Genomic DNA, 27,203 nt, shown 5'->3' on the forward strand with positions numbered 1-27,203 from the left:
ATGTGGGTACAAAATAATCGAGCCCTGACGTCTGAGTCAGGACAATTGTAATGGTTGTGTTGCTGTTTTAGGGGCCCTCATCGGGGTTAAAGCGAGACATGCTGTCTTGTTAAAACCTGCCGTGGGTGTTGCCACGAACCCAAGTATGTTGCCTTTAAAGGAAATTCCACATGGACAAGAACAAACTTCCTGTATCTTCAGGATGCCAAGACAAGTGTCAAATGACTGCATCTTAGTCAATAATGCAGCTCATGTTACATGTTTTTTATGAATGTTTTGCAGAACGTTTTGTACCTAAAATGCTGTAAAAGGCCTCATTTAAAATGCATTTTGCCAATGAAAAACATTAATAAAACATGAGCATAAACTATTAAAAATTAGCAAACAACCTTTAATGGATCATCTCAAAGACGAACAGTACAAGAATAACATTTTTCAAGGTAGACCTCAAACTACGAACACAGTTTAAAAAGAATCAAACTCAAGCGAAGTGCCTGTAAAACAGAAAATGTACAAAAGATTTTCAACAAGGTCAAGTAGACATATTTAGGTCCTATCCAATCGAAAACCAGTTTTTCCACTAACGGGGATGTGTGTGGCATCAATAACCAGAGTTTGTACTTGCATTTTTAGATTTACACCAATTTTACAGGATTTGAAAATGAACGTTCAGTGTTCCCAATAATCAACACTTGGCTAATATTAATCAGACGCTATCAAATCCTCCCTCTTCACCGTCTGTAGCGGTACCGCTTAAAGTGGAACCACAGCTGAAAGATTCCATTGGCGAACTGGCAGCGGAAGCCATGGCGATGGGAATACTCCCATTCACGGTTCACGATCTTGAAGGCGATGTCCTCGTACGGCGGTCCGGCGTGGAAGCGCAGAATTCCAAAGTCCTTGTTGTCGGGACAGGGCTCGAGGAAGTACTGTGGAGTTGAGCGTTTGTCGATGAGATCGGGGTAGAAGATGTTGAACTTGTAACCCTGGACGATCTTGGGCGGAGGGTTGTCGAAATCGTAATGGGTCTGGTTGTATTTGTTCCACTCGAAGCCGGTGTGAACGCGGTTGAAGAAGCGGGGTTTGCGCGGACGGTATTTGTCCGCCCACAGGTACATTTTTCCAGTCAAAGGCATTTCGACACTGAACTGGGCCTCGTCGCCGCTCATTCCCTCTTTAGCGCGACGCACAAATGCATCCTCCGCACTTTCATTTGCATCACCTGTTCAAGAAAAAGACAAAAGTTAACATGAATAGATGTTAACAGAAGGCAAATGTGAACTCTTATCTCATTCCCCGCCATTGACGGAATTTTCCGTATTACTGCGGTAGGGGGCGCTATTACTCATCTTCTGAAAGAGTCCTGATTGTCCTGATCAAAACAAAGGCGAAGAAGATGCAGAAACAAACGATATCATATGGATTCATATGGATATTTAAAATAATGCGATCACCAACATTAAACAGCATACAGATCAAAACTACCTAATGTTACTGAATGAAATGTTGACCCAGGATGAGCTATAGGACTGTGCAAGCATTAGGGGGTGTTGATGGAGTCCATCTATGTTTTGATCATGGTTCTGAATCTGATCCAGATGTAGTCTTTGACAAAAAGGAGTTTCTCAACTTTTTGCTCAAACAGCAAAAAGTTTTTTCATGTTGCCTTTTGTGAGCACCCAGTGTGCAGGAAACTTTTTGTTGGACAAAGTAAAAAAAAAGTAAGAAATAAAATAGGGAGATAAAAAGAGAGGCAATTTTATATTAAAAAAAGAAATTATATACAAAAAAAAAAATCTTTCAAACGATAAAAAGGCAAGCTTATTTTCAACATTAAAAGTTCACATTTGATCTTTTTCCTGGTGCAATTCTGGTACTGAAATGTTAAAGGGGCTATATGCAAGATTGTTACGCTGATAAACCATAAAAATACCCCAATATGTTTGCAGATATTTACGAAACATGCTAAGCTCACCTACTTGTTTCTCAGAAAAACAACGCTACAGCCAGATATTCTACTTTGAAATGTGCGTTCTGTGTCGAAATGTCTGTCTTTGTTTTGGTCTGTGTGAAACCGTGTGCTGCAGTTTAACCAATAGTATTTCAACATCACAGGTTGCCAGTTGACGGAAAAAACCGCATACTGCAGCCATGGAAACCAGCAAACAAACTGGGTCAGAGAATCGCAGATTCTACCTGACCTAAAAACCCTCTGCATCAGTGATGTGCGGGTTGATCCAAAATGAGCGGGTGCCTGCGGTCACCCGCGGTCACCCGCGGTTACGAGTCATCCAAAAATATTTGTAATGATATTCGGGTCGCGGTCGGTCAGGTCGTTTGAAATAAAGATATGCCAATTAAACTTTTGTAATTTTCTGTTTTACTTACTTAAGGTTTCAGTTTTACTTTCATGGGTATTTGTGAACATTATGGATATTGTAGCCTCAGTCTTTGGCTTAGCCTACCTGTTTTTGTTCGTCTAAAATGCGTTAATAAATACTTTATTAACATATTCTATCCCTGCATTTTGTGCTTGTGAGAGCTTCAATTTCACGTGGCGAAATAGCCTAAGCCTACTAATACAAGTGGGAAATCCTTATTTACCTTTTGAATGTTGAGCGTTATTAACTTTTGAATAAATGCTGACGCGGGACAAAATGCCCGATTTCCCAACACGTTGAACTGAGCAATGAAATTGTACCATTTTACTTTTAAACGCATATAGCTCAATAATTTATGTATTTTCTGAGAGGGGGCGGGATTTTTGTTGGGAAAGTCGGGGGAGAGACGCACACTTCGATTAGACTGGATAAACACATGCAGCATCTTAATTGTTAAGAAAATGAAACGAAATAAATGAATAAATCAAGCCTTTATTACATAACACTAGGCTATATCATACAACATTCAGAAAAAGAACAGTTTGCGCTCCTAAGGGCTTTCACACTTTTCCAAAAGTGGGCCTTCTCTCAGTTGACCTGCTGATTAATTCTTCAAGCAGGGTCGAAACATAAACATCGCATTCATCAATAATATGCATCTAGACAGCTGAAATGGAAAATGATGGGCCGCCTCAAGAACTGCCTGCTCTCGCCGCTGCACCTCTGAGCGCACAACGTCAAGTCCTGAAACATTTCTCTCCTCCACAGGCTGGATTAATGGATATTATTGGCCAGGGAGGCTGATGGGGGGGTTCTTACGTCTATGGCCCAATGACGCTACAATGAGCATTTACTACTTTAAAAAAAATGTGGGTCAGGAAGCAGGTCGGGTACAATATTTTCCTTTTTTTTTTTGCGGTCCGAGTTGCGGGCGGGTTAGTTGAAAACGTCGGTCGGGTGCGGGTTGTTTATACATTGACCCGCGCATCACTGCTCTGCATCCATCTAAAAACCTCTATGACTGACAGCATATTAAAACAGATAAATCAACTCATCAGCTTACAGTGCGCAAGTCTCCTCAGCTTTCATTGTCAATCGCGCACCCTCTTGTTGCGTGTCAAGCTGGCCACCCACTTCTTTGAACGAGGGGGCGGGGCAAACAATATTTTGAATTTGGACTGCAGTACCTATTTTGACCACAGGGTGTCATTCCTACATAGAGCCCCTTTAAAGCATGTGGTGTGTGTAATTTCACAACGGTATATGATGTGATAGAGCGATACACACCTGTCACCTGCAGCTGTCTCCGCGCCAGCAGGAGTCTCTGCAGGTCCTCCTCCACGTTGATGATGTGCGTGTCCAGCGGTAACTCGGAGGGCTGCAGGAGGGTGGGACTGTAGCGGCCGGAGTCGTACTCTGCCTGACTCTGCTGGATCAAATCCTCCTCCGTTAACACGGCCTCCGTCGCTTCATCTTTCTCTCCCTCCTCTCCATCTCCCTCTCCACCCTTCCTCTCCTCGGGACTGCTCCTTCCAGACCGCTCACCCTCTTCTCCATCCTTCCCTTTGGTCCGTCTTCCCTCCTCTTTCTCCAAGTTGGCACCTTGCTGAGAGCTGCCCGCCTCCTCGTCTGCAGACTCCGTCTCTCTAGGGCTTCTGGGTAACAGAACGGACTTTTAGTTAGAATTTTTAGTTATTTAGAGCTGAGTAACTAGATAATTGTATCCAGGATATATCTTTTAGGCCCTCCCCCCCCAAAAAAATTAATAATAATTATACAAATTTCCTGATTTCTAGGTTTTCTATAATCATGGAAACTTAGGAGTGTTAGCATATTGCTTAGTAAGAAGTATGTATTGTATAACTATAATATATATATGAAACAGTATGCAGAATGCAACAATAATCATTTCAAACTACTTGGTTATATGACCTCATTAAGCTGCATGTTTAATTCAACAGGTTGAGTCCAGTTCATTTCCATCTTAGAAATATAGTTATTTCTATATTCTAGGTATTTTTCTGCAGTTCAAATTAGTCTGAAAATAACATTCAGATTAGGAAGTCTAAGTAATTTTATTGAATTTTCCATTCGGTTGTGATAGAATTACTATTATTATTATTTTATAGATCAATTTTAAGAATTTTTGAGATATTTAGAACTAGAAAATGTATATTTTATATTTTTTAATATTATTAAAATGTCCATGATATTTTCAGGCCCTATTATTTTAAAATTCCCTAATATTTCCAGGTTTTCTGTCACCATGGTACTGGTTAATGTGTAGTATATACTAGAGCTGCATGATTCTGGTAAAATTGAGAATCACTATTATTTATTTATTTATTTTTTGTTCAAAATAGATGTTCTCCAGTGATTCTGAACAGAAAACTAAACAAAACAACTTGTAATTTACTAAAGGTTCTGACAAAATGTTAATTGCTGCAGACTAATTGAAAAATATTGAAATCATTTGAATGAATTATTTATAAAAAAAAAAAAAAATTGGTTCAATGACTCACTTATAAAGACTTCACTTGTTTCATTATTGGATGAATCAGCGTTTTTGAAGTATTCTCTTGAATGAATGAATGATTCAGGGACAAATACATTTTTTGAAAGAGTCACTTGTCGCCATCTACTGGTGTAATGGTGTAATTGATACAATCTTTATCTGAAGCGGCAAGTTACTTAGGTGATTTATAATTAAAGAGTATGCAAAATGACAACAAACATGTTTAAAATGTAGCACTCTACACAATCACATGACCATTCTATTGCAAATTTAATTCAGCAGGTTCCAGTTTATTTTTCCATCTTGGAAATATCACTATTTTGAATTTTCAACCCACATTTCTCTTTAAAAATAGCATTTGTAAGTCTGAACATTCAGGTAGAAATGAAACCACTCACATGGGCCGCTCATTCTCTGGCTCCTCTTTGATGATGGGAAACAGCGGTTCACTCTCCACACCCTGTTCCTGCTTGAGTTTATACAGCTTCTGCCGCAGGACATCCTGATGGCGCTCTCTCAGCCTTCATAAAGACAGACAGGCAATTATTTTAATACATTACTGAATGCTAAAAATCTCCAAAGGCCTCATGACTTATAGTCTGATACGCACCTGGCTCGTGCCATGTAGACCCGCACCTGCTGCAGGAGACTCTCCCAGTAGCCGATGTCCAGGTTGGAGCCTCCGGCCTGGATCTTATTCTCGATGTTCATATAAAGAGCCTGAAGCTGACTGTAAGTCTTCCCTTTAAACACGCTCTGCACGTCTGTGCTGACGGATGTGTTTATACCCTCACGACGGTCACCTGACACCAACAAAAAAAGATGGATGAGGGGTTCTGCACTGGATTTATTTTACTAAATGTACAAAACTATGAGAAGTGTTATAGAAAACTATATAATGTCACAGATTTCATATAAACTTCATTTGCACTATTACATGAATTTGCAGATTTCAACTGAGTTCACGGCAGATATTTAGAGAGAACTGTAGCTAGTGGCCAAAAGTGATGTTCGGCCTAGGAAAATGGACATTTTCACCCTTTATTTAAAAATGTGTTAAAGATTTTGTACGCATATTGCGTAGTTGAGCTTGGAGTCAATTTTTTAGTTGTGATAACACAATGAAACATGCTAAATTGTCCTGAAATAATTTTTGGCCAGGCTGTCATACAAAGAAATTATGAATAAGAGAACCAGCAAAATATTAATAACTGATTATGTTGTATTTAATGTGTGCTTTTTGTTTTTCTATGCTTTTTTTTGTTGTTGTTGCATAGTAAAATAAAACGTGTAGCTGTCGTTAACCCCTTTTTTGCCAGATTATTTTGTCAGATAAATACCTTAATCAAGTTTACCCTTTTGTTCTTCCCTCAAATTTAAAATAATTAAAAATATAAAATATTTTCCTCATAATGTGATGGTTTAATCAATCTTGTAGGGTCATTAAAAACAAACATCGACAAACGAATCCCCTCCGAATATCACCTTTGACCACTACTGTATGAAAAACTAATAAAAAAATAATCAAATAATAATAACAAATAAATAAATAAATAAATAAACTATAATACAATAAAAAATATTTACTACAATTCAAAAGTTTGGAGTTGGTCTTTTTTGTCTTTTTTTTTTTAAGTTTCTTCAGCTCACCAAGTTTTCATTTATTTGATAAAAAATACTGTAATATTGTAAAATATTATAACAATTTATAATAACTATTTTCTATTTGGATATATTTTAAAATGTAATTTATTCCAGTGATCAAAGCTTAATTTTCATCATCATTACTCCAGTCTTCAGTGTCACATGATCCTTCAGAAATCATTCTGATATACTGATATACTAATATACTTGCTGCTCAAGAACATTTCTGATTATTATCAATGTTGAAAACAGTGATGCTAAATATTTTTGTGGAAACCTTGATACTTTTTTTTCTTCAGGATTCTTTGAATAGAAAGGTCAAAAGACAGAATTTATTTGAAATAGAAATATTTTGTAACATTATAAATGCCTATTGCTATATTGCTAGCATTAATTTCTTAAAAAAAAACACTCCAAACTTTTGAATAGCAATTTAAATACCTTTAAAAATCTATATATATATATATATATATATATATATATATATATATATATATATATATATATATATATATATATATATATAAACATTAATTTATAGCATAAATGAAAATGACTAACTTTTAATAACCATTTCTTTCACACAATATTTACTCTGACATGAATCAACTGTAAACAGGATGTTAATGTGATAGCGAAGGTCATCACATCACCTGGTCCTTTCCCTGATGTCTCCAGTTTGCGCAGTTTGCTGATTTCATCCTCAGTAATGGTGGTCATGTCCCTCCAGAAATCCACGTTTTTGCCCTGTTCCAGCTCCATGTACACCTGCAGCCAGTAACACAGCTGTTAATACTACGACACTATGACCAAAAACATCACAGAATTTATGCAAGAAATACTGAAACTTTACACTTTTTATGTAATGTCTGAACTGGCAGTCCAATCATGTGTTAGACTCTCTCTCTCCTACACACCTTGATGTCCTCCAGCAGGTCCTCCATGTCTGTAACGGTGAGTCCGTTGAGGAATGTGTACGGCTCATGCATCTCCACCGACAGATCATCATCTTCAGCGCTGATGTATTTAGCCAACAGGTCGATGGGTTTCGCTCGGCCGTCACGGATGCGAATCTTAGACCTGCATCACATCACACAAACACATTACAAATGATCCAATCACATGCGTGTATGTATTAAAAAGATTAGCCATCTGAAGAGCGTGACCTCAGTTTGGCCTGGTGCAGATGAAAGTTGTCCTCCTGTTCCGCCCACGTTTTGAAATGTTCCGCCTCTTTCTCCCTCTGCAGCATCTCCAGCTCCTGCTCGCGCATGGATTTCTCCCGCTCTCGCTCCAGACGCAGCTGCTTCACCTGAACACACAAGTCTCACACATTTAGTTCAGTTTTTAGTTCATTTTCCAAAAGCATCTGGAAACACATTTAGACATAAAAAGTAGTACAATTTATTATGAGAGAACATTTCATTAAGGAAATTAATCATGTTAGTTATAAATGTCATGAAAGATTAATTCATATGTTGCAGGGTATTATAGTTATAAGACTGACAGCTAGTGGTTGAAATGGGTACTGCAGTCCAAATTCAAAATATTGGAGAGAGTTGTTTCCCCCGCCCCCTCCTCCTCAGACTCAAGGCTCATGTGGGTTGCCAGATTGAGGACACGCAACAGGATCCAGCGCAATTGGCATTGGAAGGCTATGTATGAGCCTTACACAGTAAGTTGATGAGTTGATTTATCCGTGTTTTAATATTCCTCTGGTCATAGAGCTTATTAGGTGGATGCAGAGGCTTTTAAGGTCAGGTAGAATCTGTGATCGCTGACCCAGTTTGTTTGCTGGTTTCTATGGCTGAAATAAACTTTGTTTTCAACCAACTGGCAACCCGGGGTGTCGAAATACTATTGAGTAAATTGGCAGCAGGCGGGATCAAAGACCAAAACAAAAACAGACATTTCCAGAATAACTGGCTATAGCATTGTTTTTCAGAGAAACAAGTATAGTAAAGTAAAGAAAAAAAGTTGTTCCTTAAATAAAATAAATTTACACTTAAATATTTTTTAAAAATTAAACATTTTATTTCAGCTAGTTGCCAAAACAAGCTAGTTGCCATTCAGTTTAACTTGATAGACAAAAAAAACTTTAACTGATATAAAGATTTATAGAACTATTGACACATTTAAAAAAATAAAAATAAAAAAAATCTAAAACTATAAAAATGACAACAACACTCAACAAAATACTAAACTTTAAAACCATAATAAGCAAAACTATTATTAAGAAAATATAAAAAATAAAAACTAATTCAAAATATTAATAAAAAATAACTTATGTTGCGGTCACATTATATTTGTACGGAAGAGGATTAGGGCCAAGCAATAATAAAAAAATAAAACCATCTAGAGATTAAAGTTGTTAAATTTCGAGAAAAAACTCGTTAAATTTAGAGAAAAAAGTCAAGATAAAATGTGGAGAATAAACTCATTAAATTATGAGAATAAAGTCATTAAATTACGAGAAAAAAGTCGTAATTTAACGAATTTGTTCTAGAAATTTAACAATATTTTTCTCATAATTTAACGAATTTGTTCTCGTAATCTAACGACTTTTTTCTCATAATTTAATGACTTTATTCAACATTTTATCTCGACTTTATTCTCAAAACTTTACGATTTTTTTCTCGTAATTTAACAAGTTTATTCTAAACATTTTATCTCGACATTTTTCTCGAAATTTAACAACTTTAATCTCGAGATGGTTTTATTTTTTTATTATTGCTTGGCCCTAATCCTCTTCCGTATATTTGAAAGTTAATGAACTACTTACCTTTTATATTTGATACTGACTAATACTCACATATTTGTTTATGGAGCCTCCTGTCATGTTGACTAAAAATGCTTGATACATAAAAAGTTTTTCAAGTATATATTACTTTTGTAAATTCTGTAGTAATTCTTAATTTATAAATCAAAATCGTCTTACAAATTCCCTATTCTATAATGTTTAAGTGTTCATTATAGTGTTCGTTATTTTTTTTAATGTATCAAGTATATATAATCTTTCTAAATTCTGTAGTAATTCTTAATTAAATTTAGAAATCAAAATAAATTCCCAATTCTATTAGGGCTGGAACGGCGTGTCGACGTAATCGATTATGTCAATTACACACTGTTTACATTCATCCCTAATCCTGTCATGTTTCACACAAAACAAAACTCTAGAGCAGATGCTAATGCTAATCAACCTTAATTCTATAACGTTTCAGTGTTCAGAAGTGTTTGGTACCTTCTGTAGTTCCCTGCGGTTTTCCTCCTGGATGCGTTTATTTCTCTCCTTCAGATTTTTTTCTGACAAGTGCCCGATGCCTTTCTTCTCCAGAGCCTGAAAATTACATACACACAGAGCAAATTAACTTTATTTCTGTTAACACAAGTCCTAACCAGACTTTCTCAAGCAACATCACTGCAATATCAAGAGACATTTATGGGTGTAACGGTACATTGATATGAATCTATGCAATGATCAAATGACTAACGATATGATATTGATCAATATATATAGGGATAGTTCACCCAAAAATAAAAATCGTCATCATTTACTCACCCTCAAATTGTTCAAAACTTGTATGAATTTCTGAACACTAAAGAAGATATTTTGAAGAATGTCATCAGTGGGGTCCATCAACTGTTTGTTTACCCATATTCTTCAAAATATCTTTCACGTTCAGCAGAAAAACAAAATTTATACCAGTTTGGAACAACTTGAGGGTAAGTAAATGATGACAGAATCTTCATTTTTGGGTGAACTAAGTCAATGATGAGCTGTCATCAGATGATTGATAAATAGATTTTTTTTTGTCCATAATTTTCTATATTATTTAAAAATCAAAAACGTATTTTTTGTTGTGGATGTCCCAATTAGGATACAAGATCTGCAGGAATTTCAGAGAGTTCAATTAAATGTTTGTTACGTTTTTTTTTTTTCTGCATTTGTGAGTAAAAATTACTGGTTGTGTACAATAGGCACATAATATTGATGTATGTAATCACAGGCCCACTGAATCTAATTCTGAATCATATCATGGCATGTTTTGAGGTAAATCTGATTTTGTTTCACTGACTAAGAGAATCGATATCATGATCAAAAAGTCAAATTTCCACCCTTAGCATCTGACCTCTGCCATCAAAGCATCTCTCACCTTCTGCCATTTGAACGTGCCGAGCAGGTTGTTATCTCCAAACGGATTGTCAGCGTTGGTGTAGCCCATGTACTCTTCACTCCAGCCCATCTTCTCTCTCTTCTTCCTCTCTTTGGCCTCTTTCTTGGCCAGACGCCTGGCTCTCTTCTCCTCAGGGGTCTCCAGCGCTTTCATCATCTCCCTCTTTTTCTTCATCTCTTCTTTGGCAGAGGGGCCGTCTGCCGTCTTGCCCCCCCGATCGGAGTCGGCGGAGGAGGTTGAGGAACACGAGGATCTGGATTCGGAGCGTCTACGGCTGTCTCGTTCCCTCTCTTTACTCGTTTTCCTCCATCTCTCCCGGCTGGGGCTCCTGCTCTGTCGTCTCCTCCTCTCTCTTTCGCGCTCCACGCTGGAGTCTCTGCTGGAGCGTGAGGAGCTTCTACTCATCCTCCTCCTGCCCTTCTCATCTTTGTGTTTCTTCTTCATCTTATGTTTCTTATGATCACTGTGAGCATCACCTGAAGAGCTACAACAATAAATAATAATAAAAAGGGTTAGAACACTTGCAATCACAATCAGGAGTTTTCCGTTTTTTGGATATGGTAAAATATGATCATCCTTGTACGAAGGATCCCCATATTAAAGTCACCATGAAATCAATATTGACGATTCTTGTTTTTTTATGGAATATTGTAGCATTTATTATAAATGATTTCTCAGTGCACATCATTATTTGCTTTATAACTCATGTGCCGTCATAACATTTAATCAAAATAACTTCCTCTCCCTATTGCAGTGACATCTCTTCTCTTCTCTGATGATGTGTTCACTGGCACGAGGGCGGGGCAACATGTCACTCACATGAGATCAGCCAATAGCAAACCACAACCAACCAATCAATTTTCCATGAACAAAATCAAGTCCCGCCCTACATTTTTTCTTGTTCAATAAGCAGTTTCACTCAGATGTACGTCACAATAAAGAAGTATATGCAACTTACATATATATATATATATATATATATATATATATATACACATACATATATTGTAAAAGTTTAAAAATATACTAATTTGTGTTTGGTTACCATGGTTTAGCTATAGTGACCATGTTTTTTGTTTGTTTGTTTATTTGTTTTTTTGTAGTTAAGTAAAACCATGCTTCATTTTCGTAAGGGTTATTACTATGTACTGTATTTTTTGTTTCGTATTAGCCTTTTTATGATTACTTTTTTCTTTTAAAGCACTTGAATTAACACTGTCTTGCCTATTACGTTACATTATTACGCCTTTCCACTTGTTAGTACAGTTAGTATGTCATTTCTACACTGTTTTTCTCTACACATTTCCACGGACCCCCTCCACTGGATAAACTAAAATCCCTACAAAATAGTTTGATTATTTGTGTCTATGTTTTAAAGTACCTGTCTCTGTCTCTGTCTTTTGATCTTCCGTGTGATCGCACTCTTCTGTCTCTCTGATAGCGGTCAGAGTCGCTGGAGTGGCCGGACTCTCTGCCTCTGTGTCGGCTCGGGCCTGCAGAAGCTCCGCTGCTCCTAGAACCGCCGCTGTCAGACCGGCTTCGTCTGCGAGAACCCTTCACAGGAGAACGGTTCCGACCGCGTCTGTCCTCTGGCGAGCGGACATGTCTGCTGGATCTTTCTCGAGAGAGGGACCGCGATCGGCTCCTACGATGCTTCTTCGATCCCATGTTTGCAGGGCCTGATAGCGCAGCGTCGCGTAAATAGGTAGTCTATAATGTTTGTAATACTTATATATCGCAAATCAATCCTGTGATAATCGTTAAGATGAAATAATAAAGCTTATTTGTATATAATATACATTATAAGTATGCCGTTTTATTGTTATTCAAGCTTTACACAAATATTCGCATAATTTCAAGCAGGCGATATATAGAGCGCCTCATCTGAGGTCCTTTTTGAGGAAGGCTGGCTGTTTCTCCGTCATTTTAATTTGCACTTTCGTAAAAATAAATAAATAACTTTGATAAATAACTTATAAAAAAACACAATACTAAATGAAGTATCAAAAAGAACGAAAACCCGCTAAATAATGTATTGGTAATGTATTTACCAAATTATTTAAAAATATTTATTTTCCATGATTTTTATTTATCATTATGGCTGCCCTTTATATTAGTGTTTGATGCCAAAAAATGTCAAACATCTTTTTTCAATCAAATAATAATCTTCTAATTCGATTGCTTTAGTTCTTTCCTTACAAGGTCAGCTTTTAAAATGAGTTTGGGAGTTTTCTTCCACTTATTCATTCAACTGGATGTGATGCTGTTTCTTATGCTTTGTCTGTCTAGTCTTATAATCTAGACTAGAGCAATCTTGATCCCAGCTAACAGGAACTTCCATAACGTTCTTGCAAGGTTTTCTCATAATGAACAAACATTCTTCTATAGCCTAATGTTAATAAAATGTTTGTTATCTGGTCTTTAATAATGTTCTCAAAACATTAGCACATTATAGCTCTAGCTTTTTCTGAAACTTTTTAGTTGAACATTCGTCTTTTTTGCTACTTCTTGTTTCAGAATGTTCAGACAACATTCAAAACTAACGTTCCTATAATGTTTGCAAAACAATAAAATTGAATGTTCCCTTTTTTAACATGAACTTTTTCAAACATTTGAAAAATTAGACGTTTTTAACATTCAGAGAACATTTAAAAAATAGTGTTTTTATAACTTAATGGGAACGTTAGCAAAACGTTCTTAGAACATGTTTTTGCTAGCTGGGATAGTACTACTGTGGCAAGCATAATACCATGAAGCTTATTGCCACTTCAGCAGGTCTTTTCTTGCCAGTGTCGATCCTCTTTCTGTATGTGATCAACTGAGGAATAATACCACACTGTCTTCAATATAAGTAGTTTTATCTGACATTTTCTTCAGAGTTAACAAAGATTGTAATCTGATTATGCATTTTAAAATGGAACTTGGTCAAATTATGAGTGATTGCATAATTCACATTCCATGTTCTTCATTACTGCCCTGGGGTGAGTTTCCCGAAAGCATCGTTGGTGAACCATGGTTGTAAGTCCCATTGAACTCTATTGGTAACGACGGAACTTGCGACCATAGTTCGCTTTGGGAAACGCACCCCAGCATGGCTGGATGCAGAAGTACTGGAAGCACTGTCACTTGTTCCTCATAATAATTTTAATGCTATTTCTATATACTGAGGGAAAGCCCTCCCACTACCTCTAAAAAAAGTTATTTGCTTTTGTCTTAAATAGTGTTTGACTGCAGCACATACATGAAATGTGTTAGTGTGGTGAGACTGCTGGTCACTCCTTCCTTGTGCTTTCATTTGTTACACATTTGGCAACAGTCATTGCAAACTAGTGTGTGTGTGTGTGTGTGTGTGTGTGTGTGTGTGTGTGTGTGTGTGTGTGTGTGTGTGTGCGCATATGAAGGGAAGTTGGCTATACAACAAAATATTTGAGTATATCCTCATATATATATATATATATATATATATATATATATTTTTTTTTTTTTTTTTTTAATTAAATATATGTAGTTTTTAGTAATTATTATTAATATTAGCTTGAGATGGTATGTACTCAGGGCTGTCCTTAGAGCCTGTATTAACTCTTGAGTTGTTTCAGATATCATTGTGAAACTCATTTTCCTCATTTCCTCCTTTTGTAATTAAATGATGAAGTGAGGAGTTTTAAGTGAGAGATTTATGAAGAGGCTACATGACCGTCATTTTTTTACTTCCTGTTTTAAGAACACAACTTCAGCCATCTTGATGTTTGTTACAATGGCAGTAGATCATCTGCTCACATCCTTCATCCTTCTCCTCATCAGTAACACAGGTAATACAGTCAATTATTAAATGTGTATAAATAACTGAAATGTCTTGTTTTCAAGTGCTTCATCTATAATGATGTTTGTATATATCATCATGTTCAGTCTGCTATAGTTCTGCTGCTCATGAACGCTTTCTGCTCCTGATGACAAACTAAAGCACTAGAGAGTGGTTCATGTCTAACATCACTAACATGGTTATATATGAACCATGCATCATAGAAACAATTATTTTATATCCATGGATTGATTTCCTGTCTCCTGCCCTACATATATTTCTGCATGATAATTTTTGAAGTCCTTTTTTGTTTGTTTGTTCGTTTTTGTTATCTGTGCCAAATTTTACATGCATGCAGTCTACAGTGCCATTGTCAATACTCATCAAACACATCTGACCTGTAATTTGCCACCTGAGAGTAATGAATATTATAAGGTGTCTTTGACTAAAATATCTGGAACTTCAGAATGGAATCAGTAGTTTTGATCAAATTTGATCAAACTTGAACACAGAGCTTTACTCTGAGAGGCTTAACAAAACTGTGTGTTTCTCTCTCCTCAGGGTTCAGTGCTGAGATCTCTGTGTTTGTTCAGACGGGAGATTCTGTTCAACTGGATATACAGACACATGAACTACCAGAGTTTAATCTTTTATTCTGGACAAATTATAAATCACAGAATATAGTTACGTATATACATGGAGTTAAAGCAAGACCTCACTCTTCCTACAAGGACAGAGTGGATTTCAATGAAGAAACCTTCTCTCTCACACTGAAGAACATGCAGAAGACAGACAGTGGACTCTATAGAGCAAGAACAAGTGGAGAATTAGAGAAAAATATTGTTACATACAGAGTATCTGTTATAGGTGAGTGTGATTCATTGTGTGATTTAATGTGTTCCTGCATAAAAGATAATATTTAATTAATTCATAAGAGTAATTTAATTTTCACTTTTATACAGTGTGCACACTTTTTGAGTTTATCAGGTTTTTAAGCAACTTCAATTTAAAGCAAAAACAAAAGTCCTGCTGATTTATACTTTGACGTTTTACATAAAGAATATAAGAAATATTTTTGGGTTGTGTTTTATTCTTTATGTTGTCTTTAGGTTTTAATGTATACTGAATCTCACTGTGATATTTATAAAGCATGAATGAATGTTTAAAGCTTTTTAACTGGGCTGTTAAACTGTGATTCTGATCTTGGAGTAAATGTGTGTTTCAGACGCTGTAGAGGCTCCTGTTCTGACTGTAAACTCAACCTGGTCCAGTGATTCCTGTCTGATCAGTTTTACATGTAGAAGTCATGAATTCACTCTCAGCTCTACTTTTAAATATGGCAGATGCTCTCCAGAGGAAGTGACATCACATGACAACTACACTCTCATCCTGTACTGCAGTGAGGAATCCATCATCTGTAACCATAGCAACACTGTCAGCTGGAAAGAAGACAGAATAAATATTAAACGACTCTGTGAAGGTTAATATCTGCTTTTATTTTTATCTCACAAATCAAAACTGCTTATATAAACTGATTATATTGGTTCTTCTTCTTTTATTTTCCAGATAATGAAAGAATATCAATCGAAACTCACCATGGTTTATCTATGTCTGGGCTTATGTTTATTGTCTTTGGTGTTGTGGTAGTGATAGTGTTTTCTGGTTTGGTCCTATACTGTTGCTGCAAGAATAATAAAGGTGTGTCCATCTTGCAAATATTAAAAAACTAATGCTTGAAATAGTTGCTTTAGTAGCTAAAGAATGTTGGAATATGAAAATTATTAAAGGGGGGAAAAGCAATAAGGTTTATATAGAGAAACAACACAAGATTACTGCACAGTCTGAACATTTATTGGCCTGTAAGATATTAAGCCAAGATACAACATGATTGACAGCAATCAAACACAAAGAAACATGTTTCCACACAAGTTGTAATCTGTGAAATAAAGCTCCATTCTGACTCTCAGGTGTCAAACAGAGTGATGATACAGACTACGATGATGTTGAGGTGAGATTCAAATGTCTGTTCATCTCTATTCCTGCAGACATCACAGATTATAAATGTCATGTCAGCCAATACTGAATATTAACTGTGTTTCACATTCTGTGATGGTTTGATTTATTTCTCTTCAGACTCTGACGCAGAAGATGACAGGAGATACCTGGACCACCATCATCTACTGTACAGTAGGACACCAAACACCTTCATCTGCTCATGACTGCTGAAGATCAGAATCAACTGGATAAAAAGACTTTGATGATTGACTGGACTCACAAACTGAGTTTAAAGTCATTTAACTCTTGTGGAAGTGTACAGATACTCTTACTGCTGTGAATGAACTTCAGTCAGTTACTGCAGATGTTATGAACGAGTACTTCTCTGATTCTCTCATGTCACTTGAATATATCATGTACACCCTAATTCCAGAAAAGTTTTGTGAAATTCAATAAAATCAAGAGTCTGCAGACTTTGTGGTTTGCTAATTCTTTTTAATCTTTATGTAACTGACAAAAGTACAAAGAGAGAAAAAAAAAGAAAGAAGATCAATGTTTTCACTGACCAACTCAATTGTTTTTTGTAAATATGAGAAAATTTTTTGATTTTGATGTCTGCAAAACACTCCACTAATGTTGGGACAGAGCCGTGTTTATCACGGTGTCACATCACCTTTCCTTTTAATTACACTTTCTAAATGTTTGGGAATTGAGGATACTAACTGTTGAAGTTTTGCAAGCAAATTTTTTGCCCAATCTCATCTGATACAAGACATCTGCACAATAGTCTGTGGTCGTTGTTGTCTGATTTTCATGATGGGCTAATCGTTTTCAATAAGAGAAGGATCTGGACTGAAGACAGACAGTCGAGTACATCCACTATATGGTGTAGAGTGTCTAAGAAACCACTCTGATGTAGCATAAGGCCTGACACTGTCTTGCTTCCCATAAAAGGGAACATCTTTATGATAGTATATGTCTCTGTACAATCCCAATATATACCTTCACATTAATGGTACCTTCACACAAATGGAAGTCAGCCATACTGTTTGTAGTGATGCACCCCTGTACCATTACAGATGATTGCTTTTGCACCTGTCACTGATGAAAGTCTGGATGGTCCTTTTCATCTTTGGGACTGAGAACTTTGTCTTTGTCTTTTTTCTAAAAACAAGTTGAAACATGGACTCATCTGACCACAGCACACATTTCCACTGTCTTCTGAACCGTCTGAGATGAGCTCGGGCACAGAGAACTCGGCAGCATCTCTGCATTTAACAGATGTAAAGCTTTCTCGTTGTGTAACAGAGATTCGAGTTGCATGTCTTGATGCAGCGGCAGACTGTGACAACGGTTTTCCAAAGTATTCCAGAGCCCGTTTAACACAATAGCATGATGGTTTCTAATGCAATGCCGGTCAAAGGTCACACACATTCAACAGAGGTTTCCTGCCTTGCCACAGGGACTGAGATTTCTCTGGATTTGCCCCCTTTTTTTTTTTTTTTTTTTTTTTTTTTTCCTTTTTTTTTTTGAGTGTGTTGCAGCCATCAAAATCAAAATTTGTTTATATTTGCAAAATACAATTAATTTGGACAGTGAAAACACTAGAATTTTTTTCTTTGTACTTTTGTCAGTTAAATAAAGCTTAAAGATAATGAACAAATCACAGATTCTTGATTTTATTGCATTTTACAAAATGTCCCAACTTTTCTGGAAATGGGATTGTATATGGAAGTAAATACTTCCATATATTGTAATACTGTTTATTTGTACTGTTTGTGCTGTTTGATTTTGCTGACTTTCTTGACCAGGTTTCGTCAATACTGTAAACAAGTGATTTTAAAATATCAGTGGGACTAGCGTTAAGTATAGGGTTAATTTGATAATACTTTGGAATAAATCAAATTTTCAGCTAAAACTGACCAAACAATTAATGTTTTCTTATAATTCCTGGAGAAAACTATCCTGACTGGACTCACAAACAGAGCATTCTTGTTCATCTCAAAGACAGTTGCTCAGGTGCTCAGAATCCCTTAAGTACATTTTTTGCCTTTTTACACTGATATTTTTGAATGGCTGTTAATGGAAAAAGAAGTTTTTTTGCAGTCAGATGGTGTCGTTATAACTTCTACCAGCAGAGGCTGTCGGGTTCATGCAGATAAACTGGGCCTTTGTTCTAGTTGGGTTTCACAAATGTCAGTTTAAATATATCATCTAAACCTGTGTGTGGCTTGTATCATGAATCAGGTTTAACATTTATGTATAGTTACTCATTTGGATTTGTCTATTGTTGGAGGCTGGAATGTTTTCTGTGACTGGTTTAAACTAATGTCTGTTTTCCATTTTCATAGTTTCTAGTCTCTTCTATATGCAGGTTATTAAAAGGCTGTAACATCCTTAAACAAGTCATTTTGTGGTGGAGATTTACAGATATGTTACACAAGCGTCATTTCACTCTTTCAACTTCCTGTTCCAAGAACACAACTTCAGCCATCTTACAATGGCAGTAGATCATCTGCTTGTCTCCTTTATCCTTCTCCTCATCAGTAACACAGGTAATACAGTCAATTATTAAATGTGTATAAATAACAGAAATGTCTTGTTTTCAAGTGCTTCATCTATAATGATGTTTGTATAAAGCATCATGTTCAGTCTGCTATAGTCCTGCTGCTCATGAACAGTTTCTGCTCCTGATGAGAAACTAAAGCACTAGAGAGGAAGAGTGGATCATTTCTAACATCACTAACACTAGAGAGTTAAAGAGTCATTTCTGTTAGTGAAAGAAAAAGAAATGTGAATCTGTTTGAAGACAGCAGTTTTTCAGGAGTTAAAACACAGTCACTGCTGATGCTTTAGAGCTCCTAAAGTTACACAATTTTATTTATTAGTGATATTTTAGTTATATTTCATGTATCATAGAAACAAGTATTTTTTATTCATGGATTGAGCTTCACTCTGAGACGCTTAAGAAAACAACCAGCTGGTGATATAAAAATGATAAACCATTTAAGTATGTGACAGTTATAGTTACTATGAGCACAGCCCCAACAAATTACTGATAAACCAATAAACCTTATGATTTATTTATTTATCCAACCAAATACAAGAGTGTGAGTTGATGATGGAGTAAGATGAAGGTGTAAAATGGGTCCAAATCCAAAAGCAGCTGAACTGTGTTTCTCTCTCCTCAGGGTTCAGTGCTGAGATCTCTGTGTTTGTTCAGACGGGAGATTCTGTTCAGCTGGATATACAGACACATGAACTACCAGAGTTTGATGATTTATCCTGGAGAAATGAAAAATCAGAGAATATAGCTAAATATTTTCATAAAACTAAAGAAGCAAGACCTCACTCTTCCTACAAGGACAGAATGGATTTCAATGATGAAACCCTCTCTCTCACACTGAAGAACATGCAGAAGACAGACAGTGGACTCTATACAGCAAAAACAAGTGGAGAATTTGAGAAAATTATTGTTACATACAGAGTCTCTGTTATAGGTGAGTTTTATTTCTCTGTGTGATTTAATGTGTTCGTGCAGACAATTCATAAGAGTAATTTGTTTCATTTTCACTTTTATATAATATGCACATTAAAACCAGTTTGTGGTACTTTTTTTAATTCATCAGGTGTTTCTGCAACTTTAATTAAAGCAAAAACAACACTGGAGTCCTTTACTCAAAAGTTTTCATAGAGAATACAGATACAATGCCCTCCACAAATATTGGCACCCTTAGTAAATATGAGCAAAGGCAGCTGTGGAAAAAAAAATCTGCATTGTTTATCTTTTTGATCTTTCATTCAAAAATTCACAAAATTCTAACCTTTCATTGAAGGAAAAGAATTGAAAATGGGGGAAAAAAAACTCATTATGAAATAAATGTTTTTTTCCAATACATGTTTGCCACAATTATTGGCATCCCTAGAAATTCTTCTGAGTAAAATATCTCTGAAGTATATTCCCATTCACATTTACATTTTTTAGCACACCAGGGTGACTAGGAGCATGAAATTGTGCAGCCATGACTTCCTGTTCCACAGGAGTACAAATATGTGTAAACACAAAGGCCAAGTCCCCTTAATCATTCATCACAATGAGAAAAAACAAATAATATAGTTCTGATGTGCAGCAAAAGATTATTGGGCTTCACAAAATAGAAAATGGGTATAAGAAAAAAGCTAACGCATTGAAAATCCCCATTTCCACCATCAGGGAAATAATTAAGAAGTTTCAATCAATTAAAGATGTTACAAATCTGCCTGGAAGAGGACGTGTGTCTAAATCGTCCTAATGTGCGGTGAGGAGGAAAGTTTCAGTGGCCAAAGACTCTCCAAGGATCACAGCTGGACATTTGCAGAGATTAGTTGAGTCTTGAGTCTCAGAAAGCCTAAAAAAAATTATCAAACAGCGCCTACATCCCCACAAGTTGTTCGGGAGGTTTTCAAGAAAAATCCTTCTTTGCACATCCAAAAACAATCTCCAGTATATTCAGTTGTCAGGCAAGACTGGAACTTCAAAAGGGACCGGCTTCTGTGGTAAGATGAAACTAAAAAAATAGCTTTTTGGCAGCAAACCCACCAGATGGGTTTGGTGCACACATGGATAAAAAGTACCCCATGCCCACGGTTAAATATACTGCTGGATCTTTAATGCTGTGAGCCTATTTTTCTGCTGAAGGTCCTGGACATCTTGTTCAGATACATGGCTTCATGGATTCTATCAAATACTAACAGATAAAAAATCAAAACCTGACCGCTACTGATAGAAATCCAATAATGGGCAGTGGTTGGATCGTCCATCAGGACAATGATCCAAAACAAACATCAAAACCAACAGAAAAATGTGTCACTGAGCACAAAATGAAGCTTCTGCCATGGCCATCCCAGTCCCCTGACCTGAAACCTAAAGAAAATGAGTGGAGTGAACTGAAGAGAAGAAGCACCAACATGGAGCTGGGAATCTGAAGGTTCTGGAGAGATTCTGTATGAAGGAATGGTCTCTGATCTCTCGTCAGGTGTTCTCCAAACTCATCAGGCATTATAGAAGAAGACTCAGAGCTGTTATCTTGGGAAAAGGACATTGCAATAATTGGGTGCCAATAATTGTGGCCAACATGAACTAGAGAAAATCATTTATTTCATAATGAGCTTTTCCACCCATTTTCAATTGTTTTACTTAAATGAAAGGTTAGAATTTTGTGAATTTTTTGAATGAAAGATCAAAAAGATAAACAATGCAGATTTATTTTCACAGCCGCCTTTGCTCATATTTACTAAGGGTGCAAATATTTGTGGAGGACACTGTAAATAATGTGATTAAAGAAATATTTTTGGTTAGCGATGAAAACTCATTTTGTGTGTCTTTAGGTTTGAATGTGTTCTGCATCTCTACTGTGGTCTTTATTCAACAAAACTAGTATTTAAAACTTTTTACACCACTGGTCTGTAAGTCTGATTCTGATCTTGGAGTAAATGTGTGTTTCAGACGCTGTGGAGGCTCCTGTTCTGACTGTCAACTCAATCTGGTCCAGCAGTGACTCCTGTACTGTGAACTTCACATGCAGAGCTCATGACCTCATGATAAACTCCAGCTATCAGAACAACAGCTGCTCTCCAGAGGAAGTGACATCACATGAGATCTACACTCTCATCCTGAACTGCAGTGAGGAATCCATCATCTGTAACCATAGCAACCCGGTTAGCTGGAAAAAGGACAGAATAGAGATTAAACAGATCTGTAGAGGTATATCTGCTTCTATTCAAGACGTGTGTGTACATACAGTGAGAATAGATAATTGCCAAATCAATCTGCCTTTTGTTTACTTTTTGGTTTACTATTCTCATGTTTAATTTTAAATATTATTAGATAATTAAGTGATTGTAAAGTTTGAACAGGCTGATTCATGTTCTTCATCTCTTGCTTTCCAGAGAATGAAAGACAATCAAACCCACATAATCCAAGCTCAGGATTCAATTTAACTTTCATGTTGATCATTACTGTGATTCCTGTGGGAATATTAGTGTTTGGTGGTTTGCTCCTTTACTGTTGCTGCAAGAATAATAAAGGTATGTCCATCTCATAAATACTGAAAAACTGATCTCACATTTATAGCTGAAATAGATTCTTTGGTACTGAAAACAAAGTTTAAGAGCAACAAGACATGATTATTGCACAGGATGTGGCATGTGTTGACTTTTTTAACACATCCCTTCATTTTTCGACATGCAGCTACTCGATTGCTTTCTGTTGTTTGCCTTATGCATCAGATCAAGATGCTTTTAATTATCTGCATGTATTTGTAAAAGTAGAAATTATTTTATAAATATTTATATTTATAAACCTAACCACTTCAACAATATAAAACACTTAACAGGCAAATAAAAATACAGCCACAGCATTTATTGCAAAACCATCACATCGTGTCTGTGTATTGACTCCAAAGTTTTGTTACTAGAGCAAAAGAGTATCCTGCTCCTCAAAAAATGGCACTAAAGGGGAACCTGTGCATTAAAAAGTGATGCCAAGAGGTCCTGACTAAGTGTCCAAATGTGACAAGGTTTGAGTGAGAACATGTTGTAAATTCTGCAGAAACTCTTCAAAAGGTGCCCTTTTATTAGTAGTAAAAGCTGTCTAGTGAATCCAGAACTCTGATCAATATTAAACTGTCAGTTCGATGATACATGAGAGAAATCAAACATCTGACAGCGATCAAACACAAAGAAACATGTTTCCACACAAGCTGTAATCTGTGAAATAAAGCTCCATTCTGACTCTCAGGTGTCAAACAGAGTGATGATACAGACTACGATGATGTTGAGGTGAGATACAAATGTCTGTTCATCTCTATTCCTGCAGACGTCACAGATTATAAATGTCATGTCAGCCAATACTGAATATTAACTGTGTTTCACATTCTGTGATGTTTGATTTATTTCTCTTCAGACTCTGACGCAGAAGATGACAGGAGATACCTGGACCACCATCACCTACTGTACAGTAGGACACCAAACACCTTCATCTGCTCATGACTGCTGAAGATCAGACTCAACTGGATAAAAAGACTTTGATGATTGACTGGACTCACAAACAGAGTTTAAAGTCATTTAACTCTCTGAATTCATGACTCTTGTGGAAGTGTACAGATACTCTTACTGTTGTGAATGAACTTCAGTCAGTTACTGCAGATGTTATGAACGAGTGCTTCTCTGATTTTCTCATGTCACTTGAATATAGTTTAATGTAGCCTAAAACTCCAATTCCAGAAAAGCTGGACATTTTGTAAAATTTCACACGCGCAGTCGTGTATACTCGCGTCCGGGCGCAGAAAGTGAAGTATACCCGGGGCTTTAGTAAAAAGTACTGATTGATGAATTTTTATTTTGTAATTTTATATAGGCCACTTATATGATTTAATTTTATATTATATATTTTATATAATCCTATTGCTCAAAATAATTATGAACGATTATGAATTGTCAAATAGCCAGCACTAGTCAATATGGATGGAAGATTAGTAGATGCAGATACATAATATGTAATGTGTGTTGACAAACAATATACAGAACATTGCTAAAAATATTGCTGCAGCGGCAGGGAAGATGAACATGCATGCATTATTTTAATTTGTGTTAGAGTCGCACGATTCTGGATAAAATGAGAATCAAGATTTGTATTTGTTTCTTTCAAATAGAAATCATGATTCTGAATAGAAAACTAAACAAAATTGCATAGGCTATAATTATTTACTAGAGGACAAAATATTAACTGCTGCAGTCTATTTAAAAATATTTAATTAATTAATTAAAAAAATGGGTTTGAATGAATAGTTTAATGACTCACTCATAACTATTTCACTTGTTTCATTACTGGATGAATCAATGTTTTTGAACAAATCTTTTGAATAAATCATTCAATGTCAAAAACATTTTAACAGTCACTTGTCGCCTCCTAGTGGCGTAACGATGTAATCTATACAATTGTTATTTGAAGCGGCAAGTTTTAAAATGTGATTTGATCTGTTTGAATCGAGATCGCGATCTGTAGACTCATTGTCGCATTAAATCATTTCAGTGGGCTCAAACAGATCGCCCTTTACAGCAGATTTAGTTCAAAAACAACTGACCTAAATATGATTTTCAGTTACAATAATTCATCCTAAAATTCAACATTAGTAGGCTGACTTAGGGTGTTTTCACACCTATGGATCACTTGTTTTGTTCCGAAACAGGGACTAAATTTGTTACAATGTTGCTTTTTTTTCTTGGTTCGGTTCGCTTTCACATAGCAACATTTCAAAGCGTACCAAAATGCGTTAGGCAAGTCACATGCAAGTAAAACTGTCCTCTTATTGGTCAGAATTTTCTCTGCGTCAGCCATCAAAATAATGATTGACAAGTTCGCTCCATGAGTTTATTGTGGCTTTATTTGTAACTGTCGAGACACACGCAAACACTTTATAAATGTAACCGTCTTTCCCGCTTTTAAATTATACTACATATATTAATGCTGCGGCAAATTCAAACGCGCTCTCTCTCTCTCTTTCTCTCTCGGTTCGTCTCTGGTTTCCCAGCGCTGTCTAGTAGTAGGCGAACTGTTGTCAGTGTGTCGAGAGAGACCATATACATTTTATAATGAAGCAGAGCGGGGAAAGGCTTTGTCGGGACAGCATTCTCACACGGAGAAGTGCAAATACACAACAGAGGCGCTCGTTGGTTTTCAGCTATGGTAAATAATGCGCTCACTCACAGAATCAGACACTACCGCTTTTTATATCAAATTTTCCGTTATGAATTATGACATCATTTGGTTCGTTGGTCCGTTAACTGGGTCGGATTGCTTTCACATCTCAAGCGAACCGCTACAGAGTTCGTTTGAAAGCGTACCGAGACCACCTCTTCAAGCAGGTCTCGGTACGCTTGTTTGGTCCGCTTTTGGTGCGCACCCGAGTGCGATTGCTGCTTTCACACCTGCCCAAACGAACCGCACCAAAGGGGGAAACGAACTCTGGTACGATTCAACCGAACTAAATGAGGCAGGTGTGAAAGCACCCTTACTTTTCACCATCAGTCGCGCGCACTCAGAGGATCCCCACTGATTTTCAGTCAGACAGAAATTCAGTTCACTGGAGAGTCGCTCTGAACGGATCATTGAATCATTGAGTTGTTGACTCGAGAACAGCTGCAATACGATCAGTCCAATTCGACTTAAGTACTTAAGTAGGCTACAGTAACGAAGCAAAAATACTTCGTTACTGTCCACCACTGCTCTGGGGGGCCAGTTAGAATATTTACACTCACGCTTGAAAGGGTTAAACGTTTGGGAATTGAGGATTCTAATTGTTGCAGTTTTGCGGGTGAATTTTTTTACCCAATCTCATCTGATACAAGATATCTGCACAACTGTGGCCGTCAGATTCTCTTTTTCATGATGGGCCATACATTTTCATTAAGAGACAGATCTGGACTGCAGGCAGACAGTCAAGCACATCCATGTGTAGAGTTTCTAGAAACCACACTGATAGGGTGGCCATTTCCATAACACCAAAAAGGAGGACACTTTGCGGCATTTAGTGAGGCAAGAATAATTGCATAGGACTCTGGTGTACTCGCAACTACAATGTACTCGTAATACAATTTTGTCCATTATATCGATGGTATCATGATACAGTGATTCTGAAAAAGACTCTATTCATTTGATGTAGACCTAACAGAAGAGGCAAAAAAGTGTTTGTTCACAGTATCTTTATTCAAGACATTGTGATGTCTGTTTCAAAAAAGTCTTGCAAAGTGCACAGCCTGAAAACATAACATTTCTGGACTTCTGGAAAAAATAAATAAATAAATAAAATAAAATAATCTGGCAGACTGGCACAGTGCCAGAAAACAACATTTCTGGATTTCTGGAAATAAAAGAAATACATAAACAAATAATGAATGCGAAAAATAAATAAATAGCCTACACATTTCAGTTCTTAATAAAGAAGTTCACCCTCTGCAGCAGCTCAGGCGACAGCAGCACCTCTGGGTCATCATGGCCACCAAGGCAAGCCCCCGTTGCCCCTGGGCTTGTTCATCTCCTGCGGTACTGCTTTTTGCTATAAATTCGTGCTCTTTTGTCCATTCCGGATTAAATGAGGTCTGACGTTTCGGCATGTTAACGTGATGATATGACGTAGCCAGCACGTGGAGGCTTGTTTATGATTTTAACCAATAATATATCAGATATTTATTTGACACCGATTTCAGCCAATCGTTTGTTTGACCAGAGGTCTTACGGCATTAGACGCTATGCTGCTGCATCCTAATAAAGATTCTAGAGGGGGTTTTTTAGGCTGATTCAGCGCAACTCCAAAAAGGAGGACAAATGTGTGTCCGGCTTGAGGCTGCGCCGAACGCAGGACAGGGGGCTTAAAATCCGGACTGTCCGGCCAAAATCCGGACGTATGGCCACCCTACACACTGATGTAGCACATGCTGAACGAGGCCTGGCATTGTCTTACTTCCCAGGAAAGGCATTATATGTCTCTGTACAATCCCAATATACATCTCCACATCAATGGTCCTTTTCACACATATGGAAGTCATCTGTGCCGTTTGTACAAATGCACTTCCAAACCATGACAGATGTTTGCTTTTGCACCTGTCACTGATCAAAGTCTGGATGGTCCCTTTTCGTCTTTGGGACTGAGAACTCG

At 36.7% G+C, this 27,203-nt stretch overlaps 3 protein-coding genes across 5 annotated transcripts; 2 read left to right on the plus strand and 1 right to left on the minus strand.

Moving 5' to 3' along the window:
- Positions 1 to 370: 370 nt before the first annotated feature.
- On the minus strand, positions 371 to 12,548 carry cactin. Of its 2 annotated transcripts, none has more exons than XM_048163775.1 (10): positions 12,097 to 12,548; positions 10,695 to 11,199; positions 9,782 to 9,877; positions 7,707 to 7,852; positions 7,458 to 7,620; positions 7,194 to 7,308; positions 5,507 to 5,699; positions 5,295 to 5,417; positions 3,669 to 4,036; positions 371 to 1,222 (listed from the first exon to the last, which is right to left on the minus strand). In XM_048163775.1, the coding sequence occupies exons 1-10, from the start codon at positions 12,381 to 12,383 to the stop codon at positions 732 to 734; spliced, it is 2,487 nt and encodes an 828-aa protein (XP_048019732.1). In that variant the 5' UTR covers positions 12,384 to 12,548; the 3' UTR covers positions 371 to 731. The 2 variants fall into 2 exon arrangements, with proteins under 2 accessions (XP_048019732.1, XP_048019730.1); XM_048163773.1 differs by having other exon boundaries at positions 10,695 to 11,201; positions 12,093 to 12,548.
- A 73-nt stretch (positions 12,549 to 12,621) lies between these two features.
- LOC125250938 (SLAM family member 5-like) lies at positions 12,622 to 16,982 on the plus strand. 2 transcript variants are annotated; one of them, XM_048163781.1, is made up of 7 exons: positions 12,622 to 12,753; positions 14,437 to 14,524; positions 15,076 to 15,381; positions 15,740 to 15,994; positions 16,081 to 16,212; positions 16,482 to 16,522; positions 16,648 to 16,982. In XM_048163781.1, exons 2-7 carry the CDS (start codon positions 14,458 to 14,460, stop codon positions 16,738 to 16,740), a joined length of 894 nt encoding a protein of 297 aa, XP_048019738.1. In that variant the 5' UTR covers positions 12,622 to 12,753; positions 14,437 to 14,457; the 3' UTR covers positions 16,741 to 16,982. The 2 variants fall into 2 exon arrangements, with proteins under 2 accessions (XP_048019738.1, XP_048019739.1); XM_048163782.1 differs by lacking the exon at positions 16,081 to 16,212.
- Positions 16,983 to 18,131: 1,149 nt separating this feature from the next.
- Positions 18,132 to 23,700, plus strand: LOC125250940 (CD48 antigen-like). The gene is made up of 6 exons (XM_048163784.1): positions 18,132 to 19,064; positions 19,701 to 20,009; positions 21,995 to 22,252; positions 22,438 to 22,575; positions 23,288 to 23,328; positions 23,453 to 23,700. The coding sequence occupies exons 1-6, from the start codon at positions 19,010 to 19,012 to the stop codon at positions 23,543 to 23,545; spliced, it is 894 nt and encodes a 297-aa protein (XP_048019741.1). The 5' UTR covers positions 18,132 to 19,009; the 3' UTR covers positions 23,546 to 23,700.
- The last annotated feature ends 3,503 nt before the right edge of the window (positions 23,701 to 27,203 follow it).

The sequence above is a fragment of the Megalobrama amblycephala genome, linkage group LG17 (assembly GCF_018812025.1).
Source record: "Megalobrama amblycephala isolate DHTTF-2021 linkage group LG17, ASM1881202v1, whole genome shotgun sequence".
NCBI classification, from domain to species: domain Eukaryota; kingdom Metazoa; phylum Chordata; class Actinopteri; order Cypriniformes; family Xenocyprididae; genus Megalobrama; species Megalobrama amblycephala.